The sequence below is a fragment of the Gadus chalcogrammus genome, chromosome 20 (genome assembly GCF_026213295.1).
Source record: "Gadus chalcogrammus isolate NIFS_2021 chromosome 20, NIFS_Gcha_1.0, whole genome shotgun sequence".
In the NCBI taxonomy this organism is placed as follows: domain Eukaryota; kingdom Metazoa; phylum Chordata; class Actinopteri; order Gadiformes; family Gadidae; genus Gadus; species Gadus chalcogrammus.
Window position 1 is genome coordinate 20296812 of NC_079431.1, and position 23995 is coordinate 20320806.

Here is a 23995-nt window from a genome sequence, read left to right on the forward strand (position 1 = left end):
GGTTGTCTTTCAAGTTCCCTCTGCACGCAATAGGATAGCGCTACAACCAATCAGAGCAACGAAGAAGGTGACGTAGTCAGAGTGCCGGAAATTTCCATCGCTTTAAAATCAAACTTTTACCGTATCCGGTCGGAAAAACTCAGAATACATCTTTCTTTCAAGGAAAGACTGCAGTGCAGTTCTTTGTTCATTTCTAAAAGAAAATGATAACTTCAAGTCTTGAAGAATCGTGGCCAAAGCCGAGTCGAAAGAGCAGCCATTATTGTTTACCTCTAACACGCAACCGTCGCAGCTCTGTCGTCATTCGGCTCGATTCCACCCCTCACGATCTGATTGGCCTGTCCCTTTTTCTGTTTCCAAAAGCGAAAAACAACGACAGAAGGCTAGACCTCCCTGGCTGCAAATTAAATTTGCTGCCGCTAGGGGCGTCTAGATTTCTAGGCTAGCTGTTGCCATCACAGCTGCGGAATGGCACACATACTCAGCCTCATTTATGGATTCAAATGTGCAGCTCTCGTGATGTTTTCTTTGGAGTGGTGGATCTTCCAGGTTCAGAGAGAAAAAGGCCTCCCAATATTTGAGTCCACAATGTGTTATCGCCAATCCCCTAGGTGCAGCTAATGAACGAAACTAGCTGTTGTTTGTTTAGAGGAAGAGTTCCGGGTTTGTGTGTTTGTGTCTTTGTTGAGAGGTTCCCATTCTGACATTGGGGGTTCTCTGTTCTCTCCAGGAGTCGAGCGAGTGCAGTGCGGAGAGCCCAGACATCCTCTCTGAGAACTCCCTCACGGAGGAGTATTACCAAGCCTCTTCAGGAGGCCTTTCCCCCCTCTCTTCCTCATCATCTTCCTCCCACATCAGCGTGGAGCCCGCCGAGCTGGTCTTCCACTGTGCTCCATCCGCTCCCTCGCGCTCTTCCTCGCAGTCTGTCTGCGTCACAAACCGTACAAAGGGGATGGTCAGGTGCCTACTAACACATCCAGGGCTTTTTGCGTACCTATTGTTTATCAAGTCATCCTTCCATTCAAGAGGGGTACAAGAATGGAAGGATGACACCCAGCCTGAGTAGGCTGGGTGCAGGATTTGCTAGTCTAGACTCTAGAGCAGGGGTCGGCAACTAAGTTTTGCCTCGGGACAAAATTGTTTCCTGGCAGTAGGTGGCGGGCCAGAACATTATCAAAGGCTAGTTCAAGGAATTGGTAAATTAAAGTGCATCTGGACTTAATGAAAGTGCAGGCCCGTCAGCTGGCTAGTCATATGGCTACCAAGCACTAGATGACTCTTAAAAGACGTACATATAAACAAGTCTATGCCCTAAACGTCATGCCTGATCACGTTATAAACAGCAAACGTGATTGTGATTATTGCATTAAAAAAGAAAAATAAGTTATTTCATTATGTAGCCGAGCGGGGAACATCCCGTTGGTATTTGAATGATTTATTTGCTGATCTCGTAATTTAACCCTAAATATGAAGATGAAGTGAAAAACGTGTGCATTTGTCAGCCTGGTTCTCCACCGGAGTCTGCCAGGTAAATGTGTCCGTAGAAAGGGTCTCATTAAATGCAAAGGCCACACGTAAAGCCGCTCCTCCTTTCCTGTCTGCATATTTGGCAGTGTATATGCCGTCTTATGCACGCCTTTTTCGCTGCACGGTCCTGCGCGTTTACACTGCCTGAGGTAAATTGGCTGCTTGAGCTAGCACCCCAATTTGCCCTCCCGGACCCTACACACATTGGCGGTTTATTGGGTTACATTCTGATATAAATGCGATGGCTTTGCGGTTCCGAGGGGGGGAGGGGGCTTGGGTAGAGGTGTTGCTGCACTGTCTCCATAGACAACGCAGCGATATCATCATGAGCAGTTCTAACTGGAGAGAAAGTGAAATCCGCGAGCTGCTGTTCATGTGAGAGAAGGTGATGCAGTCGTATTAAACAAAGACGTTGAAAGATGGTGCGATCTACGAGAGAGACGCAGAAGAACTGTCCTTACGAGGCTTTTGTCAGTAAAAAAACAAGTGGTCTGCAAAATAAAGAATACGTTGGTGTTTTTGCAATTGTAAATAGTTAATCGCGTTTCTAGCCTACTCTCAGGTATGAAATCATTCTTGCATGCGTGTGTCTTCATTCATAAATAACTAAAATCATTCGGGAATATGCCAATTATTCTAAAGAGGTCGAGAGTCCATGCGCAGCCCCGCCTTCTCCAGTGAACCAAGAAAGCCCCCCCTCGGTTTTACACAGGAAACTTGAGATAAGACAGTGAAATCGCCGGGCGTGGCAAGCCTCGACCGAACCGGCTTGACAGTGTAGAAAGGTCTTTTGCTGGAGAGAGGGCAGTAGTGCGCACCTAAAAAAGCAGCCAACCATTCTTGAAACACTTCACACAACACAACACACACACACACACACACACCACGTGGGTGCTGACTAGGGGTGCAACGGATCACAAAACTCACGGTTCGGATCGTGTCACGGTTTTTGAGTCACGGGATGGATCATTTTCGGATCAACAACAATTATAAAGATAACAAGACAAATGTGACTTTAAATAAAATCTTCAAATGTGTAAAAACTAAATAAAGTGAAAAATTAGGTAATTATCCTGCTTCCTTTAAGCATAGTCAATAGTCAAAGCATAGTAAATTGCAATCTGAGGCATTATTCCTTCTTTTTAACATGGATAGAAAATAATCCCTAACCCTTGATTTACATTTCAGGATGTCTGCATTGCCTGGGGAGAGTTGAGAGTCTACACTCTCCCAAGGCAATGCAGACATCCTCTTTTTTTTTTTTCATCAAGTATGGTAGCGAAATACAGTTTCTGTCGTGTTTTATTTGGCATTTTGTAAATCCATTGATTTCGGTTGGAAGACTCATTGCTCATTGCAAGGGACGTTGGTTGTAGTCTTTTCGCTCGGTTCTAGCCCTACTCTTGATACGGAGAACGTGAGGGTTGATCCGTACGGATCACGGGAAACCCGTGAACCGTTGCACCACTAGTGCTGACTGATGCCGCGTTTCCCCTGCAGGGTGAGGTATGGTTCGGTTCGCAATGGTGCGGTACGGATTGCGTTTCCACCGCCCAAAGTGGGCGTGACCCGGACTGAGCCGTATTCGTTTTGCCCTCGTTTTCAGTACTCCCCCGTTGGGGTTCTGAAAACGAGACGAGACGCCTGAAAGGGTACTGGAAAATTCGAGCTACACACCCCCTCCGTTGATTGGTCGACAGCACCGTCACTTCCGGGCGACGTGGGGATAAAAACAAACAAACAGTAGCCTTGAGGTATTATTCTTTACAATGAACATGTCGCTTAGAACTTGGGCGTACAAGGAGGTGGAGACGTTCCTCTGCATTCTTGGGGAGGAAGACGTTGTTTACGATGTTTACGTAGCTGCCGCGGCGATCGACATCCGGCCTACCATAAAGGGTACTGTCGGCGGTGGATACGCGACCTCGGAACTGAGCTGGGCTATACCGCCCCCTCCATCCCGGACTGAGGCGAACCGAACCGTACCGCACCCTGCAGTGGAAACACAGCATGACTGCACACACACGCACGCACGCACGCACGCACGCACGCACGCACGCACGCACGCACGCACGCACGCACGCACGCACGCACGCACGCACACTAACCACGCACACTAACCACGGTGGGTGCTGATTGACTGCGCACACACACAAACCTCCATTCTTAGCCTACACACCGTTAGTAGAGCTGTAGGCGAAGTCTCATAGCTTGGCATCTTAAATCTTTTGTGGACTTTTTTCGAAAGCTCTTTCCTTTATCTGCGTTCAGTATCACACAAAAATACGTTATGTTGGGTTGCCTTGGTTATTGTATATAGGCCTATAAAGGGGGGTTCCGTTTCATTTAATATTGCATAGTTTCCAATAACTCCCGCTCAGCCCCTCGCAGCTTACGCGTGACCGTGACGAGTGTGTCTCTAACCTTCCAGGGGTAGTAGCAGGATTTGATAGTTTTAAATTCAAAAACGGTTGTGAAAGAAATAAAAATTCAATATATCCGGCCCTTTACATTTCAGCTAACAGATATAGATATTCGATATTCTAAAAAAAATATAATATAACTAATCTGGCGGGCCAGATATTATGTCTTGCGGGCCAGTTATGGCCCGCGGGCCACCAGTTGCCGACTCCTGCTCTAGAGGGTTAGGATTTTGGACTCCCAACTGAAAATTCCTAGGTTGAATCTTTATCTCCGCTGTGCATCTAAAGACATCTGTTTAAAATAGGTGGCTATGGACAAAAGTGTCCTATATAGAAATACACAGTTTGTTCAATCTTCCTTCTGCACTGTAAGAATGGAGTGATTATTTTGTTTTGTCTTTGATTCTGTGCTGTAGTCTGGTTTGGACCACTGACCCTGACTCCCCATTCGCTGTATCTCCTGTGTCATGTGACCTGAGTCCACTAAAGTCCACTTCGTTTGGTGTGAGCTACGACCCCAAACAGCTCAATGCACTGCATGGAGCTCAGCTGGAGTGTTTTGCCATTTATAAAGTAAGAATGTATCAGACCATCTGTATTCAAAGCAAATACTGGTAACACTTTATATTAAGATACACATATTCGCCATTAACTAGGTGCTTATTAATATGCCTATTAGTAAAATATTGGCCCTTTATTAGTAATTATTAGACACATATTAATACATTATTCTGTATAACCTTATTTTACGCTTACTTAATTACTGTAAATAAAGCCGTTATTGGATTTGATACGATGCTAATAACCAAGGCATCATCGGGGCATGGTAAAGGGGCAATAGCACAAGAAGAGTCATTCCCTTTTTATTACTCTGTATTAGTATAGTCTATTCTTATGGAATACAAAGCAAAACTACAAATGGTAATATTACCTGTATTAACTATTATTTAAGTCTCATTAAATCAAAATATGTTTCCTATTCTAAAGTGGGGTCTTGTTCATATTTAACTCACAAGCGCTTTGACCCTTATTAACCCAAACATGTTCCCTATTCTAAAGTTGCAACCTTTTCACATTTATTAATTATAAGTCATAACAGCATACATAGTAGTTAGAAGATAGCCAAGTTATCACAGATGCAGGTTTATTTATTTTGAATAGCAATCAGTCAAGCTATACAGAAAAGGCTCAAAATGGCATTCAGGTTACTGCACTGAACCAAAACTGAGTACAATGAAAAAACCAAGTCCCCAGGTCAATTATTTCATTTTAAGCATTACATAAGTATAGTCTTGTGCATCAATGCCAGTTACAACACAGAGATGCTTACAATGCATTAAATCAGCAAACAAAAAAAGATGAACATTTAACAACATTTAACCCTAACCCTAACCAAATTATTTAACAGAGACTTCGTTAAACTCCATTCATTAATGGAGTAGTTAGGGTAAAATAAAGTTATACAGAATAAGGTATTAATATGTACCTAATAATTACTAATAAAGTGCCAGTATGTTACTAATAGGCATATTGATAAGCACCTAGTTAATGGCAAATATGTGCACCTTAATACAAAGTGTTACCCCAATACTAAGTCATCATCCCTGTTCCCGTTCAAACTTTTTGTTTTTGTTAAAAGGGTTCCATACAGTATATATTCCCAAATGGAAGAATCGAATATTATCTTATACAATATTCTTTTAAGAAATCACATTAAACCTAGTTTCTCACAGCTTTATAAGTGTAGCTATAGGAAACTTAAACATTGGTTCAGAGATTGTTTAGTGAAAGGAAAGAAAACTTGATTCTCCTGATCCTTTGAACTACGTCACACATATTTGATGCTAAACTCCTATCAATATTCACTACCCCACCAGGTGCTGCGAGAGCCGGGCCAGGTGGAGGAGGGGCTCCTGTTCCCGTCCTGGTGTGTGACCGTCCGGGTCATAGGTCACTCCTTTCAGCTGGGCCGGGAGCACTTTGTGCCACGCTGCACTCTACAGCCCCCCACTGTGGTGAGATACTAGCCAAAGAGAAAGCCTATATTAATACTGTAATAGCAAATACTAGTTAATACAAGCCACAACTGGCCTTTCTAGAGAGCATTAGCCAAAATAAGTAAATATTAGCCTTGTCAATAAGACTCAATCTACTTCATGCTTGCCACCATAATAAAACAATTCAAATACTTTAATAATTATGCTTTTTCTTATTCGTATTGCATGCTTATTAAATGTAAACTCTGTTTGAGTTTATCTCCCTAAAATAGTAGTCTCCTTTAATTACGATCGATCAAACAAGTTTTTGACACCTCGAAGGGCATTATCCCGCTTATACCATGGTCACTTGCCAAAGAAAAGAAAACAAGATCATTCATTTAAATTTTCGTGAGTTTTACAATCCAAATATAAAGTTTTTCACATAAATAGGACAGACCGTAGCTACGACTTGGCAACGGGAGGAATTCTAGTCCGCTGAGCTATGAGCCAGAGAGCTAACGTTGTGGATTGTACATAGTTATAATTCGAAATTCGTCCCAGCCCTTATACTACAGATACTCTAGGGTCTAGCATATAACCGCGTTGTCCGATTACAGTTTAATTCATTTTTCACAATTTACCAGCTCTCTCTTTGAAGAATAATCAGCGCGCTTCAATGGGAATCGCGACGGTCTATACTTTCAACATAAAGTGTCCATATTTATTATTCGAAATTCGTCCCAGCCTTTATACCACAGATACATAGGGTCTATAGCATATAACCGCGTTGTCTGATTACAGTTTAATGTAACAGTAAGCTGACAAAATCGCTAATTAACACCTCAACTGCAAATTCTCCACACGGAGATAACCATGGCAACCAGTCCATTTTTTCTTTTTGCCATCTTTCCGCTTGCGCATCCGCCGTGTTGATAAACAAATAATCCGCCTATAACACATAATTATTACATTTCTTTGGTGGTTGTCTTATCATTTTTCATTCTCTAAGAAAGTCATTATATAACCGCCTAGGTTTATAGATTATATCCACATTTTTATTTTTGTTTGAGCGTAAATATATATATATATATATATATATATATATATATATATATATATATATATATATATATATATTATTATTTTTGTTTGAGCGTAAATATATCTAGTATTTTTACTAGACCTTCTGAAAATGTATTCCCCTGACCAGAGCGCTCCTCTCATCATTCGTTGGGATTGACCAATGGGCCGTCGACTATTTCCTCTCCTCAGGTCTTCCCAGCACTGAGCCTCCTCTCCTACCGGACGGTTCTTCTCCAGAACTCCGGAGACCTGCCCCTCTCCTTCAACCTCCACCCCGACCAGTCCTCCCCCTTAGCGGGCTCGGTGTCTGTGGTGCCGGGCTGTGGCCTGGTTCTGCCCAGGCACCACCAGATCCTCCACCTCAGAACCACCCCCACCGAGGACTGTCCCCGACACGGCTTCAGCCTCAACCTGCAGCTCAACGGTGCCATGAACACGCAGGTACCAACGATTATGAGCCCACCCACAGGGGCCTCATACTAACCCTGTTCTAGTCATATGATGCTTACACATTGAACACCGAGCAGCAGTCGCTGATGGAGATGAAATGTTGAGTCCACGCTTTCCCAACACATGCAAACACTTGAAAATGTAATAAAAGATCAAAGGTAGAATGCATAATAAAGAAAACTCACTTAAAATAGTGATCATTGTAAATTATATAATTTGACTGGTGGTTGCTTGTGTGTATATATGTGTGTGTGTGTGTGTGTGTGTGTGTGTGTGTGTGTGTGTGTGTGTGTGTGTGTGTGTGTGTGTGTGTGTGTGTGTGTGTGTGTGTGTGTGTGTGTGTGTGTGTGTGTGTCTTCCAGGAAATTACAGTGTTCAGCTGGGTGGAAGAGCCGAGCGTTGCCATGGAAGCGGAGGGCTGCCTCCACCTCCAGCCTACGGCGGTGGGGTCTAGCTCGCAGCGCAGCCACTGCATCAGGAACACCAGCCGCGTGCCCCTGGGGTGGGTCCACTGCACACCCCAGGGGCCCACTGCTACCCCCAGGGGCCCACCGCACCCCCTAGGGGCCCACTGCACCCCCCAGGGGCCCGCTGTCCACCGCACACCCCAGGGGCCCGCTGTTCATACATCACACTTCATACTATCAACTGCAACACCATCCTGTACTGTAATTTCAAATAATACAGAACATAAATACATGCATTCCCCCCCCCAAAAAAAAAAATTTAAGTAAAGAACTATGGGACGAAACATTAAGACCAAATGAAAGACACCAGGAGCTGAACAATGACACGGGGAGCAGTGGAAGGCTGGCGTGATAATTCAACATTACAGACAAACCAACGGGCACAGCTAATAGAAGAGGGAAACACACTCAAATGAATACATACATCCAAAAGTGAGGGTCAAACATCTCAATGGTTTCATCTCAAATGAACAAAATAAGTTCTGCATGCATGTTGAAGTGCCTTTTTACTTTTTAAGTTTTCTTTAAATGGATGTATGTGCAATGGGCTAGGGTTGTTTGAGTCCCAGTCCCAGCCCAAAGCTACTGGCTTCAATCCCCATTGTCCGCAAACTCAGTAGACATCATTAATAATGTTATGGCACCTTTATCAAATGTATCTGAAAGTCGCATTGGATAAACCCTTCTCCTAAATTACTCAATGGTAAATAGCTTCCCAGGAACTCTTTAAATGTATCTTTTAATAAAGTATTGATCCATAGAGGCCCTAAAGTCCATTTCCTCGGTTGGTATTTGTTGTTGAAACATGCCAGTTACCAGTGGAGGATTCCTGGAGAGGACAGCAGAGTCATCTGTGTGGACCCAGAATCAGGAGAAATGCAGCCCAACGACAGTGTGGTGAATAACGCACGCACGCACACACACACACACACACACACACGCACACGCACACACGAATACACCTCCCACACACACAGACACCCACAACCACACCCACACACACACACGCGCGCGCGCGCTAGACACACACGCATACACCTCCCGTACAAACACACACACACACACACACACACACACACACACACACACACACACACACACACACACACACACACACACACACACACACACACACACACGTATAGACATACGCACACATTTCCCCTCCCTACAATGCACTGAACCACAGATAAACCATGAGGCTTTCTAGTGAAGAAGGTAGCGTTCTCAGTGTATCTGTTGAAATACCACAGGTCCAGACATGGATGTTCAGCCCATTGGAGGAGACAACGTACAACATGACACCTTTCCTCAGCTTCTGGCCAATCCAGACTCCTGGAGGTCGAACATCACGACTTGGTCTTGAAGTGACGGCCATGGGCTGTCAGGGGACCATACGGGTAATGCAACCATATACGTGTGTGTGTATGTGTGTGTGTGTGTGTGTGTGTGTGTGTGTGTGTGTGGTGTGTGTGTGTGTGGTGAAAGTTGAATAATACTAACCATTCACAAACATAAGTCACCAAATGCAAAATACTTTTGAATCAACAACTGAAATACTTAGGACATCCTTGTGGTGTATACAAACGTGCCTGCTTGTGTGTGTGTGTGTGTGTGTGTGTGTGTGTGTGTGTGTGTGTGTGTGTGTGTGTGTGTGTGTGTGTGTGTGTGTGTGTGTGTGTGTGTGTGTGTGTGTGTGTGTGTGTGTGTATGCTTGTGCGTGTACGTGTGTGTGTCTGTGTGCTTGTATGCGTGTGTGTGCATGCCTGCGCTTGTGTGTGTGTGTGTGTGTGTGTGCATGCACTGAAGGCTGAGAGCCCGGTGGTGGAGCTGGGGGAGATGCTGGTTGGCGGCAGCAGGGCAGTGGAGGTTCCTCTGGTGAACAGCAGCCTCTGTCCCCTCTCCCTGGGCCTGGAGGTGCAGCAGACACTGCTGGACCAGGAGCTGACCTCCGACCCCCGCTGCACTGAGCCGCTAGGTACTGCATGGCTCTGTGTGTGACTGTGGATGTGGATGTAATCTGGGGTCCAGATCGAGCTGGAGCGAGATTCTGGAGGGAGGAAGTGAAGAAAAATGTATTTGTGCGAGTGAATGAAGCTTTCAGAAGGTTATTAGTTATTGTCATGCTGGCCAAGTTCCACAGCATTGACTTTGAACTTTTACAGAAACTTTGGTGTTCGGAGCCGTGGAACCACTGGAAAAGTTATTAGCGCTGGCTGATTTTGAAAGTCAAAGAAAGTGATGACCAGATTTGTGCTCGTCTGCTATCAGACTTTAAATTAGACACATAACTGGACTCATTCAACAAGAAACAACCGTCAGCTAACACTAGTTTTCTAGCGTGTGTCTTGGGCTGATGGTGATGTAAGGGCTGCTGTGTTCCAACCTGTACCTCCTCGGCCCCCCAGCCCTGCATCTGGAGTCCAGCAGGAGAACCGTCCCCTCCTGCTCCAGGCTGCTGCTCACGGTTACCGTCACACCCCACAGACGGGCCCGCTACCAGTGGACCCTCAGCTACAAGCCACTGTCTGCTACTGGTACACACCACACACACACACACACACACACACACACACACACACACACACACACACACACACACACACACACACACACACACACACACACACACACACACACACACACACACACACACACAGGCCCGCTACAAATGGACCCTCAGCTACCGGCCACTGTCTGCTACTGGTACAAAACAAACACACGTACACACACACACACACACACACACACACACACACACACACACACACACACACACACACACACACACACACACACACACACACACACACACACACACACACACACAGGTACACACACACAGACACATATACAAATGCACACATAAAAGTACACATACGCGGGGGTGGATGCACATGCATATGAAAACAGACAAATTATTATCAAGATTCAGCAGAATATAAACCTTGTTGTGTAAATCCGTTCCCTCTGATTTTGTTTATTCTGCACAGCCGGGAGTCCCCATCAGGCATTGTGACGTTGAACGCATATCCGATTAAGACCGACTATTTCTGGTCCTACAAAGGCAATATAAGTAATATTCAAGATGAGGCATGGTTTACAAATCTGTGCGCATGGATTTACACGTTTTTTTTTATCATGTGACCCCAGAGGGGCTACGTAGGATTCTGCAAACATTTTTTATCTCAATTGTATGCATAATCAGAAAAACATATTTTTATTTGAAGGGCATAATGCACTGACAACTGTCTCAGCCTGTTTACATGTATATAGTAGGGGCGTTGGACACAGGTTTCATGTTGGTATGACATCCATGGTTTTCCCAATCTGACAATGGTTGGAGACACAGCGACCGTGGTGCATACCTGTTTGTATGGCTTTAGAGAATGCCACTTATCATGTTGAATGATAGAAATGCAAGGTCTAGGACTCGTAGAATTGTAATAAAAGAAAAGAAAAAGAAAAGCAGCCACAGCATGGAAATGTTTCAAATACATTTGCAACGCAATGCCTTCCTGCCTTCACTCGGTTGACTGAAGACGTATGAACACGTGACCAACCAACAGAAGAGATCCAAGATAGATTCAATGTGGTGTATGCTACATCCGGTCTACATTAGATGAAGCATCTCTTGTTCATCTCTTGTACAACTGTTCAGACCTGTTGAGAGAGATACAAACCCCATCTGCATTATGGGGTCAGAACAGTCTCATTAATAATGAATGCACAGAGAAGGATTGACAAATGTATTTTGTGATTTATATATAAATTACTCTCCTCTCACAAATCCATTTCAATGCACACACAAACTCTCTATAATGAATACACTCTGTGCATTCATTATTAATGAGACTGTTCTGACCCCATACTGCATCGGCATCTCTATTTTCAAAGGAGATTCAAAACATCTGGGTAAACAAGGCCGTAAAGACAGATTGACACACACTCCCACCAACACACGCACACAGAAGCAAGAGGTGTAAATGGATGTGTCCCCACATGCAGGCTGTGAGCTGGGGGCCTCCGTGCTGCTGTGTGAGCTCAGGGCGGAGGGTGTGTTCCCCACCCTGCGGGTGGCCGACGCCCGCTGCGGAGGCAGTGTGGGCGGGCTCAGCAAAAGGCAGCTCTGGAGCCTCTTCTCATTGGACAGCTTGAACTTACACCTGCTGTCATGCCCCTCCCCTCAGGAGCTGACCTATAGGAAGACCACACAGCACAGGTGACATATCTGCCTCATCATGTGATTTACTAGATAATAATATGTTCTACTATGTATTCATATTGTACTGTGTACTATAGGCTATATATACATTTGTATGATGCATCAATATAACTACATTTCAGTAATAAAAGGAATAATGTGTAATCTGATCAACTTTATATATTATTATAAGCAAGTGTAAATTCATGCTCTCATCATCTCTCTACCCTTGTTCAGTCTGCATCGCTGCCCTAGCATCTTTAGGGCTGCCATATTGGATTTCAACTTCTGCTCAGCTCCGGTGGCTTCAGAGCCCTCTACTGTTCTAATGCTGCTGGACAACATAGGTCCCATCCCTGCAGAGTGGTACGACCTGTACATAGAGAAGGGAATATGATATATTACAATGCAAAGCAATGTTTTATTAAATAATTGTTACTGTTGTCTCTCTCCTCCCCCCTCTCCTCTTCTCTCCTCTCTCCTCTCGTCTCCTCTCTGCTTCTCTCCTCTCCTCTCTCCTCTCCTCTCCTCTCCTCTCCTCTCCTCTCCTCTCCTCTCCTCTCCTCTCCTCTCCTCTCCTCTCCTCTCCTCTCCTCTCCTCTCCTCTCCTCTCCTCTCCTCTCCTCTCCATTCTAGGGCCTTGCTGTTCCCAGAGAACCAGAGGATGGAGGTGAATCACTGGGCAGAGTCTGGAGAGTTCAGTAGCACTGAGCTCCACCAGATGAAGGTACCAGCTCCCTGATGCCACTCTTGCCAGCCTTCACACCCCTCCCCCTCTAAACCCTATCCTTCCCACTCTGTCTCCCTATGTTCTCCCCCTCCCTGTCTCTGTATATGCCTCTCCCCCTCTCTCCCCCATGTTCTGTCCCTCCCCCTCCCTGTCTCTGTATATGCCTCTCCCTCTCTCCCTACGTTCTCTCCCTCCCTGTCTCTGTATTTGCCTCTCCTTCTGTCTCTCTTGGTTCAGTTTTTCTACTCCCATGTGGCAGGTCCAGGATAACCGCCTCTTCAGCGTCTCTCCCCGCTCTGGAACACTGCCTCCTGGCCAGCAGAGGGCGCTGCAGCTCACCTACAGGTGTTGGCCTGACTTTTAGAGCTTCTTTCAGAGTGCAACTCACCTACAGGTGTTGGCCTGACTTTTTAGAGCATCATTCACAGTGCAACTCTATTATCATGAAACCCTACTCATCCTCATAACGTCATGCTTACCATGTCTCAATAAACTAACGTGAACCGATGATATATTTTGTCGTCTCAGACACGACTTTGCCGGAGCCCACCGGCTGCCCGTGGTCTTCAAACTCTCACATGGCCGAGAGATCCTGGTAGGCCTCACTCGAACCTGCACACTGAGCTTTACCCCATCACAAATACATTGGCATCATTTGTTATCAGCAAACTGTAGGCTGAAGGGTAATCAACAGGTCCATGGCCATATTTGGGCGCAGCTTAACTTCCAGGGTGTGACAGTGGAGAGAGACAGACCGTATCTTCACTTCAGCCGTCTTCAACATGTCTTCTCCCCCGTGGCTGTTGGGGTCTTGATACCTCCCAGACAGGTGGGTTGGGTCACATCTTCATGCCGTACTCCATGACATAGCCCTGTTCAGGGGGAAGTCCTAGCGGTAGCAGCTTCAGTAGCACAGGAACACTCTCATACTACTTCTAACTGGCTTTCAAATCCCCGCTCTCTCCGTCTCTCTCTCCGTCCTTCACATCTCTCTCTCACTATCTATCACTCTCTCCCTCCATCTCGTTCTCTCTGTATCCATCCCTCCCCCATCTCTCTCTCTATGCCTATCTCGCCCCTCCCTCCCCCTCCCAGGTGTATGACCTGTATAACAGCAGTGCGGTGGTGGTCAACCCCCCCACCTCTCTCCCCTCCCTCCCCCCCCTCCCAGGTGTATGACCTGTATAACAGCAGTGCAGTGGTGGTCCACCCAACCCCCCTCTCTCTCCCTCCCTCCCCCTCCCAGGTGTATGACCTGTATAACAGCAGTGCGGTGGTGGTCCACCCCCCCCCCCCCCCCCCCTCTCTCTCCCCTCCCTCCCCCTCCCAGGTGTATGACCTGTATAACAGCAGTACGGTGGTGGTGCACTATGAGGTGGATGCATATCCTCTGCAGCAGCTTCAGGAGCAGAACTTCCACCACCCGGTGCTGTGCTGTCTCACCCCCCGGGGAGAGGTCCGTCCTGGGAGGACGGCCCAGCTAGAGTGGCTCTTCTCACCTCTGGAGGCTAAAGTGTACAATGTAAGCTCCTTAGGTTTACAATATAAATGTTACATAATTTACATTTAAGGCATTTAGCAAACGTATTTTCCCAAAGCGACTTGTATACATTCGTTCACACATCAACCCACCGATGGCAGAGTCAACCATACAGGGTGACAGCCAGCTTGTCGAGGATCCGGTGATTGAACTAGCAACCTTCTGGTTGCTAGTTCAAAACAATTATTTGTTAAAAAATATTAATTATTAATAAAACTATTATTTGTTAAAAAATAATTGCCCGGAGTAATCGTCAACGATAGGTTTTTCATGGCAGGTAGATAGCATTTACATTTACATATACATTGAGGGAATTTAGCAGACGCTTTTATCCAAATCGACTTACAATAAGTACATTTGTCATAAGAAGTGAAACACTATATCGCTGTCGGTACAGTAAAGATGTTCATAGAACCGAGTGCCAAGCACTAACGATCTCTAGGTTAACTCATTCCCCGTATACAGTGGTGAAAGCTAGCTAATGCAGATGCTACACAATTAAGTACTATGAATAAATACAACGTACATTAAGTGCGTACATCAAGTGCGTACATTAAGTGCCAGGACGTACAACATACAATAGTGGGCGGGGGGGACTGGATGTCTATGCAGAGTCTAGGTGAACTCTGAACAGGTGAGTTTTAAGGTGAATTTTTGCAGTAGATAGCACCTGCATATAGCCAGCAATACTGGCTAGCTGCATAGCAATACTGGCTACCTGCATAGAAGTACTGCCTACCTGCATAGCAATACTGGCTACATGCATAGCAGTACTGGCTAACCACATAGGAATACTGGCTACCTGCATAGAAGTATTGCCTACCTGCATAGCAATACTGCCAACCTGAATAGCAGTACTGCCTATCTGCATAGCAATACAGGGCTCTCCGCATATCAATCCTCTCTGGAGGCCAATCAGGGTTGGTCCTGGAGATCAGCTGGTGCTGGTGGAGGTGTTTGAGGGCCAGTAGGGGGGGCTCATCCCCTTGACCTGCAATATACCCAATACCCCAGGACAGAGACTCTGTCCTCTCAACGATCACCATCTCTGGGATGAGACGTTAAGCCAAAGTCCTGACTCCCTGTGGTCACTTAAGTTCCCAGTTCCCAAGCCACTCATCACAGAGTAGGTCTTCTAACCCCGGTGTCCGGGCACAATACCCGTCCGGGCACAACACCGCAGGATAACAACAACATGGCCCCCTAATCATCCCCCGGTCGCTAATTGGATAGTTTCATCATTCCTCCTCTCCCTCTGAAGGCCAGTGTGTGCTGAGCTTTCTGGTGTATACTGGCAGCCGTGCAACACTCAAGTGGTGCTACACACTGGTAGTGGATGAGGTGTCATACCCCCCCCCCCCCCCAAACACTCACATAAACACACATACCATGTAAATGCAGAATGTGTTGTGCGCCCAATTCATTCATACCTTCTCCCTGAGGTAAACAGGGCCTTGGACTGCCCTAGTGTGCCATATTTGTTGTGGTCCCCTCTCCTGAAATTCAGGCTCAAGGGACGTTGTGCATCGTGTCTCCAGGTGGACATCGTGATACACACACGAGGGGGCGACTCCACCGTGGTGAGCTTTGAGGGTCGGGGGTTCGATCCCAGGGCGCTGGGCCCCTCGGATCATGTCTGCCTGCCGTCCGTGCCCTGTATGCAGAAAGCAGCCCTACCTGAACAGGTGAGATGGTCCTCAGCTATAGTCCTACCTGAACAGGTGAGAGGGTCCTCAGCTATAGTCCTACCTGAACAGGTGAGATGGTCCTCAGCTATAGTCCTACCTGAACAGGTGAGATGGTCCTCAGCTATAGTCCTACCTGAACAGGTGAGATGGTCCTCAGCTATAGTCCTACCTGAACAGCTGAGAGGGTCCTCAGCTATAGTCCTACCTGAACAGGTGAGAGGGACCTCAGCTATAGTCCTACCTGAACAGGTAAGAGGGTCCTCAGCTAAAGTCCTACTTGAACAGGTGAGAGGGACCTAAGCTATAGTCCTACCTGAACAGTTGAGATGGTCCTCAGCTATAGTCCTACCTGAACAGGTGAGAGGGACTTAAGCTATAGTCCTACCTGAACAGGTGAGATGGTCATCAGCTATAGTCCTACCTGAACAGGTAAGAGGGTCCTCAGCTATAGCCCTACCTGAACAGGTGAGAGGGACCTCAGCTATAGTCCTACCTGAACAGTTGAGATGGTCCTCAGCTATAGTCCTACCTGAACAGGTGAGAGGGACCTAAGCTATAGTCCTACCTGAACAGGTGAGATGGTCATCAGCTATAGTCCTACCTGAACAGGTAAGAGGGTCCTCAGCTATAGCCAGTGACGTGCAGTCAGGGTAGGCAAGGTAGGCACTGCCTACCCTGACAAAATTCAAACGTAAAAATGTTTATTAAATAATTTTATTTAATAAACTTGTATTTGTATTTGTACCGAGTATTCTTGTGTTTTATATATGCAATATATACGTTATTCCAATTGTTTAGACGTTACGATGACAATTGTATCAGTTACGCAACATCAAATACAAAAACCGGTAGAATAAGCAGTGCCTTTACTGTCCATTCATTGTGAACGGCAACGAAAAACGAATGTGGCGCATGCGCACTTCGATCCTGTATTCTTTAACATCTACGCCGAAAGGCACAACTCTGCTGTGCCTTTGTACGTAAATATGTTATGCCAGTAATCATCTACGCTACGTATCAAACATGGACCAATCGAAATCGAGATATTACTGGACATTTGCGCAGCTGACGTCATTACACCGGCTACACGTAATCCCCACGAAACTCAAAAAGTTAAAATGACAGCAGCAACATCTACCGATATTTTAGAGCTAAGAAATTTCTCTAAACTCAACTTTACTAGCAAAAATGAGCTACTGGCAAAAGGGAGGCCTATGCCTACACTTGATGCACTCAAGTGTAAAATTGTTCGCTCGTTTCAAACGGATTGTGCGCCGCGCTTGTGCATAGCCTACTGTTGTCACGTAGCCTAAACAATAAATGAGGTAATCTGGCTTTCATAACTCAGTGCCTACCCACTTACTGACTTCACCGCACGTCACTGGCTATAGCCCTACCTGAACAGGTGAGAGGGACCTCAGCTATAGTCCTACCTGAACTGGTGAGAGGGACCTCAGCTATAGCCCTACCTGAACAGGTGAGAGGGACCTCAGCTACAGCGCTGAGACATGGAGAGGAAGATGAATGAGCAGGAGATTATGCACATTGTCATTTAGTCCACAGAGGAGAGGAGGATAGTAAACAAACCAATAGAAGACACAGCTCCACACAAAAAAGGATAATACATTCTCTTTGTATTGCTGAGCAGCTCTTTCCTAGAATGAACACAGATACTGAGGGGCCTCTGGTCAATGCAGGTCAAACAAGGCACAGGGCCTGATTCACTGAGTTGAAGTGGTTGTTGTCAGTCTACAAGCGGCATGGGAGATGTAGGCTGTCCAAGGCTGTGAGGAGATGTTTGTGTGTGCAGGTGGTGTTCCTGTCTGAAGAGAGTGTTTCCCTGGGAAACGTACCTGTACACTCCCGGTCTACGAGGCTGCTCTCCCTGACTAACGTCTCCCACACTGAGGCCGTCCAGTACGGCTGGGAGTTACCTCAGCAGGACGGCCCACAGGTGCACCTGTGTGTGTGTGTGTGTGTGTGTGTGTGTGTGTGTGTGTGTGTGTGTGTGTGTGTGTGTGTGTGTGTGTGTGTGTGTGTGTGTGTGTGTGTGTGTGTGTGTGTGTGTGTGTGTGTGTGTGTGATTCATTCATTCACCTTTTCATGTCAATTTGATTGGTGACACAAGTCTGTGATTTTCTTCCCAATTTCAAAGATTGCATTAGGCATCAGCTAATGAGGTTCCATTAAATCCATTGGGAACATAACTTTGAGGGAGTCCAAACTGCACCAAACAGAAAGGGGGGGATTCAGGCCACACAGGTCATTAACTGACCTCGAGATGTACATGAATTGACCGTTAAGATCTTTGATAGGTGTGAAGTGGGTAGGTCCCTCTATTCCATGTGGAATAAGTCGTATTGTATGCGTCCAGATCAATTTTTAGAGTGAAGAAAATGAATGGAAATAACAATTTTAATTAAAATAAATATCATATAACAAATGTTAATTGTGTGTGTTTGTGTGTCAGGTTGTGCAGATGCATCCCAGTAAAGGCAGACTGGGTGCAGGTGAGAGCATCCTGTGTGTGCTCACCTTGAACACACCTGGCTGGACTGTCCTCTACCAGCTGGACCTCATCTGTCAGGTTAGACACACACACAAACACTCACACACATGCACACGCACATGCACATGCAGACACACACACACACACACACACACACACACACACACACACACACACACACACACACACACACACACACACACACACACACACACACAGACACACACCAATATTCCCTTCCCTGACATATATCAATTATAAAAAGCACAAACACTAGCTATGATTATCAAATAGTCACATTGAATTAGGGATTTTAACACTCACATGTCTCTGAAGTTGCTGATAACTCGTGATGTCAATCATCAGACCTGAATCATGTGAATGTGTTTTATTTTATCTCCATCCCCTAAGATCACCATGGAGACGGAGCTGGCAGAGTACCGGGAGTCGGTGCGTCGTGTGGAGGAGGAGAGGGAGCGGCAGCAGCAGGAGTTCACCATCACGGAGAGGGACCTCGGAGCAGGAGGAGGCCAGGCTACACAGGTGCTTTAGAGGCTACATGTACATGGAGCGGGTCCTCAGATTGAGTCATAGTATTCGATTGGTCCAGCCCCAAATGCTTAAAGGACAATAGCGGTCTGTGTGATCAAACCATCATGATGGTGTCTCTTGGCTTCACTTAAACACACTTCACCGTCATCATCGTGGGTCAAAACCTATTCCTAGTGGCGATTCTGGCCGACAGCCGGCCAAGACTGGTAACCATGGCAACAGAGCACTTGCACTTGTGTAGGAATCAATGTGCGCAAGTCAGTTAGGACTTTGTGGACCACATAACAGCCAATCGCTGTTACAACTTCACAAACTGTCTAATTACAAGGGCTATATTGTCTACATTTGTGGCAGGAGCATTGAGGCAAGATGCTCAGAGGCAGAATCTGCACAACAAAGTGAGATAGACCGAATGGATGTTTCATTAAAGCCCCGATGAATGGTTTCTAAGAATGCCACACATGTGTTCTCCTGTCAATACCTAATTAACGAAAATTTAAGCAATACTTAAAGATTCCCCCTCCCCCGATCCATCCCCACTCTTTAGTTGTAATGCTCCCCCTGATGTTTCCCTTCATTGGGGCCCTTTGCCACTCCCTAGTCTCAGTGTCCCGTGTCCTCTAGGGGCCCCGCTCCGCTCCGGTCCAGGTCCCGCTCCCGCTCAGGAGATACCAGGTGACTGATCCTGTTCTACTCTCCCTTGATCCTGGTCCAACTCTGGACTCAAATGCACATTGTTTTAAAAAACAGAGGAAGGCTGTAAATGTGGCTCAGTTTGCCCTCTAGGGGTTAAACGAAGGCTTGCATGAGCTGTAAAAGGCCGTTATGGGGACCAGAGAATGTCGTTCAAAGATTAAGGTCATTATACAGGTCATTCAAATATTCATCATTCTGCCCCCTCCCCCCCGATGGCCCCAGACCCTCCCTCCTCTCCGCTCCATCAGCAGCAGCACCATGGCTGGGGGCCTGTACTCCTCCAGGGGCCCGCGGGCCGAGCGGCACTCCCGGAGGGAGGGGCCCGCGGGGGGAAGGATGCCGACCCCCACCCTGCTGCACCTCGGGGTGACGGCGCGCTCCCACGGCCTGCTGGAGTACCAGGCCCTGTTCCCCGACAACCTCAGCCAGCACCATGTCTACAGGTCCACACACACACACACACACACACACACACACACACACACACACACACACACACACACACACACACACACACACACACACACACACACACACACACACACACACACACACACACACACACATTAGATGCATGACTCCCCTCGCAGGATGTCTAAAATCCCTTCTCTCCCCACATCTTGGCGACCTCATCCATCATCCATCATCTTCCTTGCTCGGTTCCTTTGCCTCAACCTGGATCCAAAATGGCGATCGACCATGCTGTTTCCTCCAGGAGTCCCAGAGTCGAAACCCAAGGTTCCCATTGGGCGGTCTCCAGCACAGCGCCCCCTACTGCTGCCCTCCCTCATTTGGTCCCCGGCCAGGAGAGAGACATCCTCACCCACACACTCCTATCACTGATACGGTGAGAAGTCCTCACCCTCACACTCCTCTCACTGATACGGTGAGACATCCTCATCCACACACTCCTCTCACTGATAGGTTGAGATATCCTCACCCTCACACTCCTCTCACTGAAAGGGTGAGTCCTTCAGTTCTTTGGATCTATGTCGCTGCAGTTACGTTGTAGTTTTTCGTGTTCATTCACCTGCTCTGACACAATCTAAGAAGATGTGATGAACCAATTGCATGAATGCCAATCCCATATAGAGCTGATCTTCTGAGTCACCTTTTCTTTGTAATCTATTCAACCAGGAACCATTCTGATCTCATATATAATATATTTGCTGTAGCGTGTGCGATGAGGACATCTGTTTGTTCCCAGGAGCCTGATTGACGACCAGGAGTTCCAGCGCCGCCTGGCCCGCCTCCCGTCGGAGCGCGTCCCGTACTTCAGCCAGCTCCGGGCTCCGGACCCCCCCGGCTACCCCTCCCCCAGTGCCCCCCTTCCACCCGTACCCCGACCGTACTCTGCCCCCCCGGGCCCCTCCCTGCCCCGGGGCCTCCGCCCGGCCGGCGCGGGGGTCGCTCTGAAGGAGCGGCCCCACACGGTGGGTGCTGCGGAGAACCACCCACGGCCCTCGCTGGACTCCAGACATGCAGACCTCCAGACCCAGCGAGACCCGGACCGGGGCCACGTGCGCCGCATTATACGCAGGTCAGCTCGGGCCCTCAACACGCAGGTCAGCTCGGCCCCTAGGTTAGCTCGGTCCCTCCATACACAGGTTAGCTCGGGCCCTCCATACACAGGTCAGCTCGGGCCCCGGGTCAGTTCGGGCCCTCCATACAGGGGTCAGCTTGGGCCCCATGTCAGCTCGGGCCCCTCCATACGCAGGTCCCTCTATGAGGAGTCTGGCCCCTGAACCTCATGGTGAAACGTGTGTTTCTGTTGTACTAAGGTGGAGCGCCACACAGTAAAGATCCCATTGTTCCAGGTAATTCACTGCTCGTGGGTTATGAGCCACTAGCATGTCCACAGTGTTGTCGCAATAGTAGGAAGCAATTTTCATTGCTAAAATTGGGGGTAGGTTCAGGTGTTCCAAGTTTTCCTCAAAAAATTAACATTTCATTTGATCCAAAAAAAACAATGTAATTGTAAATTGGTCCCTGATACTGTTGCCTGATAGAAATTCACAATGACACTGAAGTTCTAGGGATTATTATTACCTGTTATAATTTTTCCTTGGAGAGACCTAAAGGTAAGCGCCTGATCGTGCAAAAGTTTGTATATCTGAAATATACCTCTCCCCTATATTTGGTATGGTTTGGCCTATAGGGAGCACTATAATCAGCCCCTGTTGGCGGAACATTCTGCTGTATAGACATCATTTAACTTGATGAATATCTTTGCGCCTTGAATCATCATGTCCATCTGGATTTTTTTATCAGTACTCAACACCACTTGAGAATGAACCAAGGCCTTGAAACTGTCTGTGAAAGGCTCCTAAAATGACGAAAGCGTAAATTAAAATAATGCTAAGCCAAGCACTAATGCTCAAAGTCACAAATAAACAGCAACTCCTCTTACAGCACGACTCGGCTTTAGGTGGGGAAGGACATCCGCTGGGATTGGCGATGTGTGGACTACTAATATCTATCAAGACTGCTTCAGTTTTACATTTACTTTTTTTTCCTTGGCTTTAAGATGCCTGTTTGAACGTGTGTGTGTGTGTGTGTGTGTGTGTGTGTGTGGGGGTGTGTGTGTGTGTGTGTGTGTTTGTCCAGGTGTGCTGAGTTCAGCGACGTGTGTGAGGACGTGCTGTTGAACACACTGCAGAATCTCATGATGGAGGCGTTCCACAGAGAGCTGGACCTGACTGCCCCTCCCCCCCCCCCAGCAGCGATGACATCAGTGTCTCCAGGAGGTGTGGCTCCCCTCCCCCCAATACGTTACATGGTCACTGGCTCACAGCACATCCCATGATATCCACAGTGGGGTGGAATGCCATTGGGATTGTGTTTTGCCTTTGTTGCTAACTCCCAGTATGTGGCCAAGTACGTAGCCAGGTAATAGAGTACAGTGCTGGGGTTAAGAGAGTCCCTGTTAATGTGCACACTCACACACACACACATACGCACGCACGCATGCACGCACGCACGAATGCACGTATGCACGATTTATTCTTTTTAGTATTTCTTTGATATCACACTGACTTGTTTATCATATTTTATCCTGGTATTTTGTCTTAATACATGTTCCAATACATGCTTTCTAGTACATTATATGTTCATTGCAACGGTACGATATCTTTATGCATTGTAAGCATGATTTTATCTCCATAAGGTTTTGAGCCAGTAGACTAGTCAGCGGTAGGACAGATTCTACTGATGATGATTATAGTGCATGTGTTTGTGGTTGTGTCTTACAGGGGAGATGGTTCATGAGGGCCAAGGCCAACAATGAACGGGCCAATTGGAGAGAGAGCAACCGAGGAAAAGCAGCACAAACCAGTAGGGGCTTTACATCTCCCCACCTCACCTGCTGCATTTTATATTATTTCGTAGTTCTTCCAAATAAATAAGACGATTTTGACAAAGTGTTTTTTTGTGTTGGTTAAGTAGATGGATATCTGTCTGGAGGTGTATTATTTTAATCGTTTGAGCTCATAAAATCCCGGCATGTAATTTACATATATTTAAACTAGATGGCGCTGTATGCCAACAAACGGAACGGGGCTGATTTGATTGATCTTTATGCTGTTAGCTGAAGCCTCGTGAAGCCATATTGATCTGCAGAGTTAAGCAGAATGTGAACTCGCAAGATAGTGATGTTCTCACAAAACTATGCTATATCGGCACAAATTATACATAAACATTCGAAATGTATTCATGACATATAATCAATTGTCAATGAGTTTATTCAAATGTAAACTTATTTCAGAAATGGTGACCCCTTCTTAACCACTCGTTACCAATGTCTGTTTGTTTTCAAACGCATCCAATGTTTTAGATGGTGGGAAGTTAAAGGTTAAACATTATTTTAAATCAACCACTTTCAAGCTATCTAATTGGTCCCGTCTGGCCAACTGGCACGGCAGTAGACGCTGAGTTATTGGTTTGATTCCAACGGGGAGCACCCATGCAGAGAATGTATGAATTAAGGATTGAAAAACAGATACAAATTCCCATCGCTTGGCATGAACATTTATTTAAAGGTCCCATGGCATGAAAATCTCACTTTATGAGGTTTTCTAACATAAATATGAGTTCCCCTAGCTTGCCTATGGTCCCCCAGTGGTTAAAACTTACGTTCGGTGTAAATCGA

The 23995-nt window shown here is 46.6% G+C and overlaps 1 protein-coding gene across 1 annotated transcript in view; it reads left to right on the forward strand.

Moving 5' to 3' along the window:
* The window catches only part of cfap65 (cilia and flagella associated protein 65), a 41695-nt gene extending 18561 nt beyond the window's left edge, over window positions 1–23134 (forward strand). The window contains exons 10-35 of the mRNA XM_056579296.1: window positions 731–960; window positions 4367–4523; window positions 5828–5965; window positions 7202–7453; window positions 7825–7964; window positions 8742–8826; window positions 9183–9329; window positions 9739–9907; window positions 10338–10466; window positions 11938–12151; window positions 12371–12499; window positions 12770–12860; window positions 13123–13208; window positions 13392–13458; window positions 13582–13692; window positions 14194–14385; window positions 15942–16088; window positions 17902–18045; window positions 18562–18678; window positions 19012–19143; window positions 19777–19827; window positions 20071–20291; window positions 20609–20695; window positions 21056–21388; window positions 22456–22595; window positions 23100–23134. Of these exons, the coding sequence (XP_056435271.1) occupies window positions 731–960; window positions 4367–4523; window positions 5828–5965; window positions 7202–7453; window positions 7825–7964; window positions 8742–8826; window positions 9183–9329; window positions 9739–9907; window positions 10338–10466; window positions 11938–12151; window positions 12371–12499; window positions 12770–12860; window positions 13123–13208; window positions 13392–13458; window positions 13582–13692; window positions 14194–14385; window positions 15942–16088; window positions 17902–18045; window positions 18562–18678; window positions 19012–19143; window positions 19777–19827; window positions 20071–20291; window positions 20609–20695; window positions 21056–21388; window positions 22456–22595; window positions 23100–23134 (3744 nt within the window). The remainder of the gene's footprint in view (window positions 1–730; window positions 961–4366; window positions 4524–5827; window positions 5966–7201; window positions 7454–7824; window positions 7965–8741; window positions 8827–9182; window positions 9330–9738; window positions 9908–10337; window positions 10467–11937; window positions 12152–12370; window positions 12500–12769; window positions 12861–13122; window positions 13209–13391; window positions 13459–13581; window positions 13693–14193; window positions 14386–15941; window positions 16089–17901; window positions 18046–18561; window positions 18679–19011; window positions 19144–19776; window positions 19828–20070; window positions 20292–20608; window positions 20696–21055; window positions 21389–22455; window positions 22596–23099) is intronic.
* The last annotated feature ends 861 nt before the right edge of the window (window positions 23135–23995 follow it).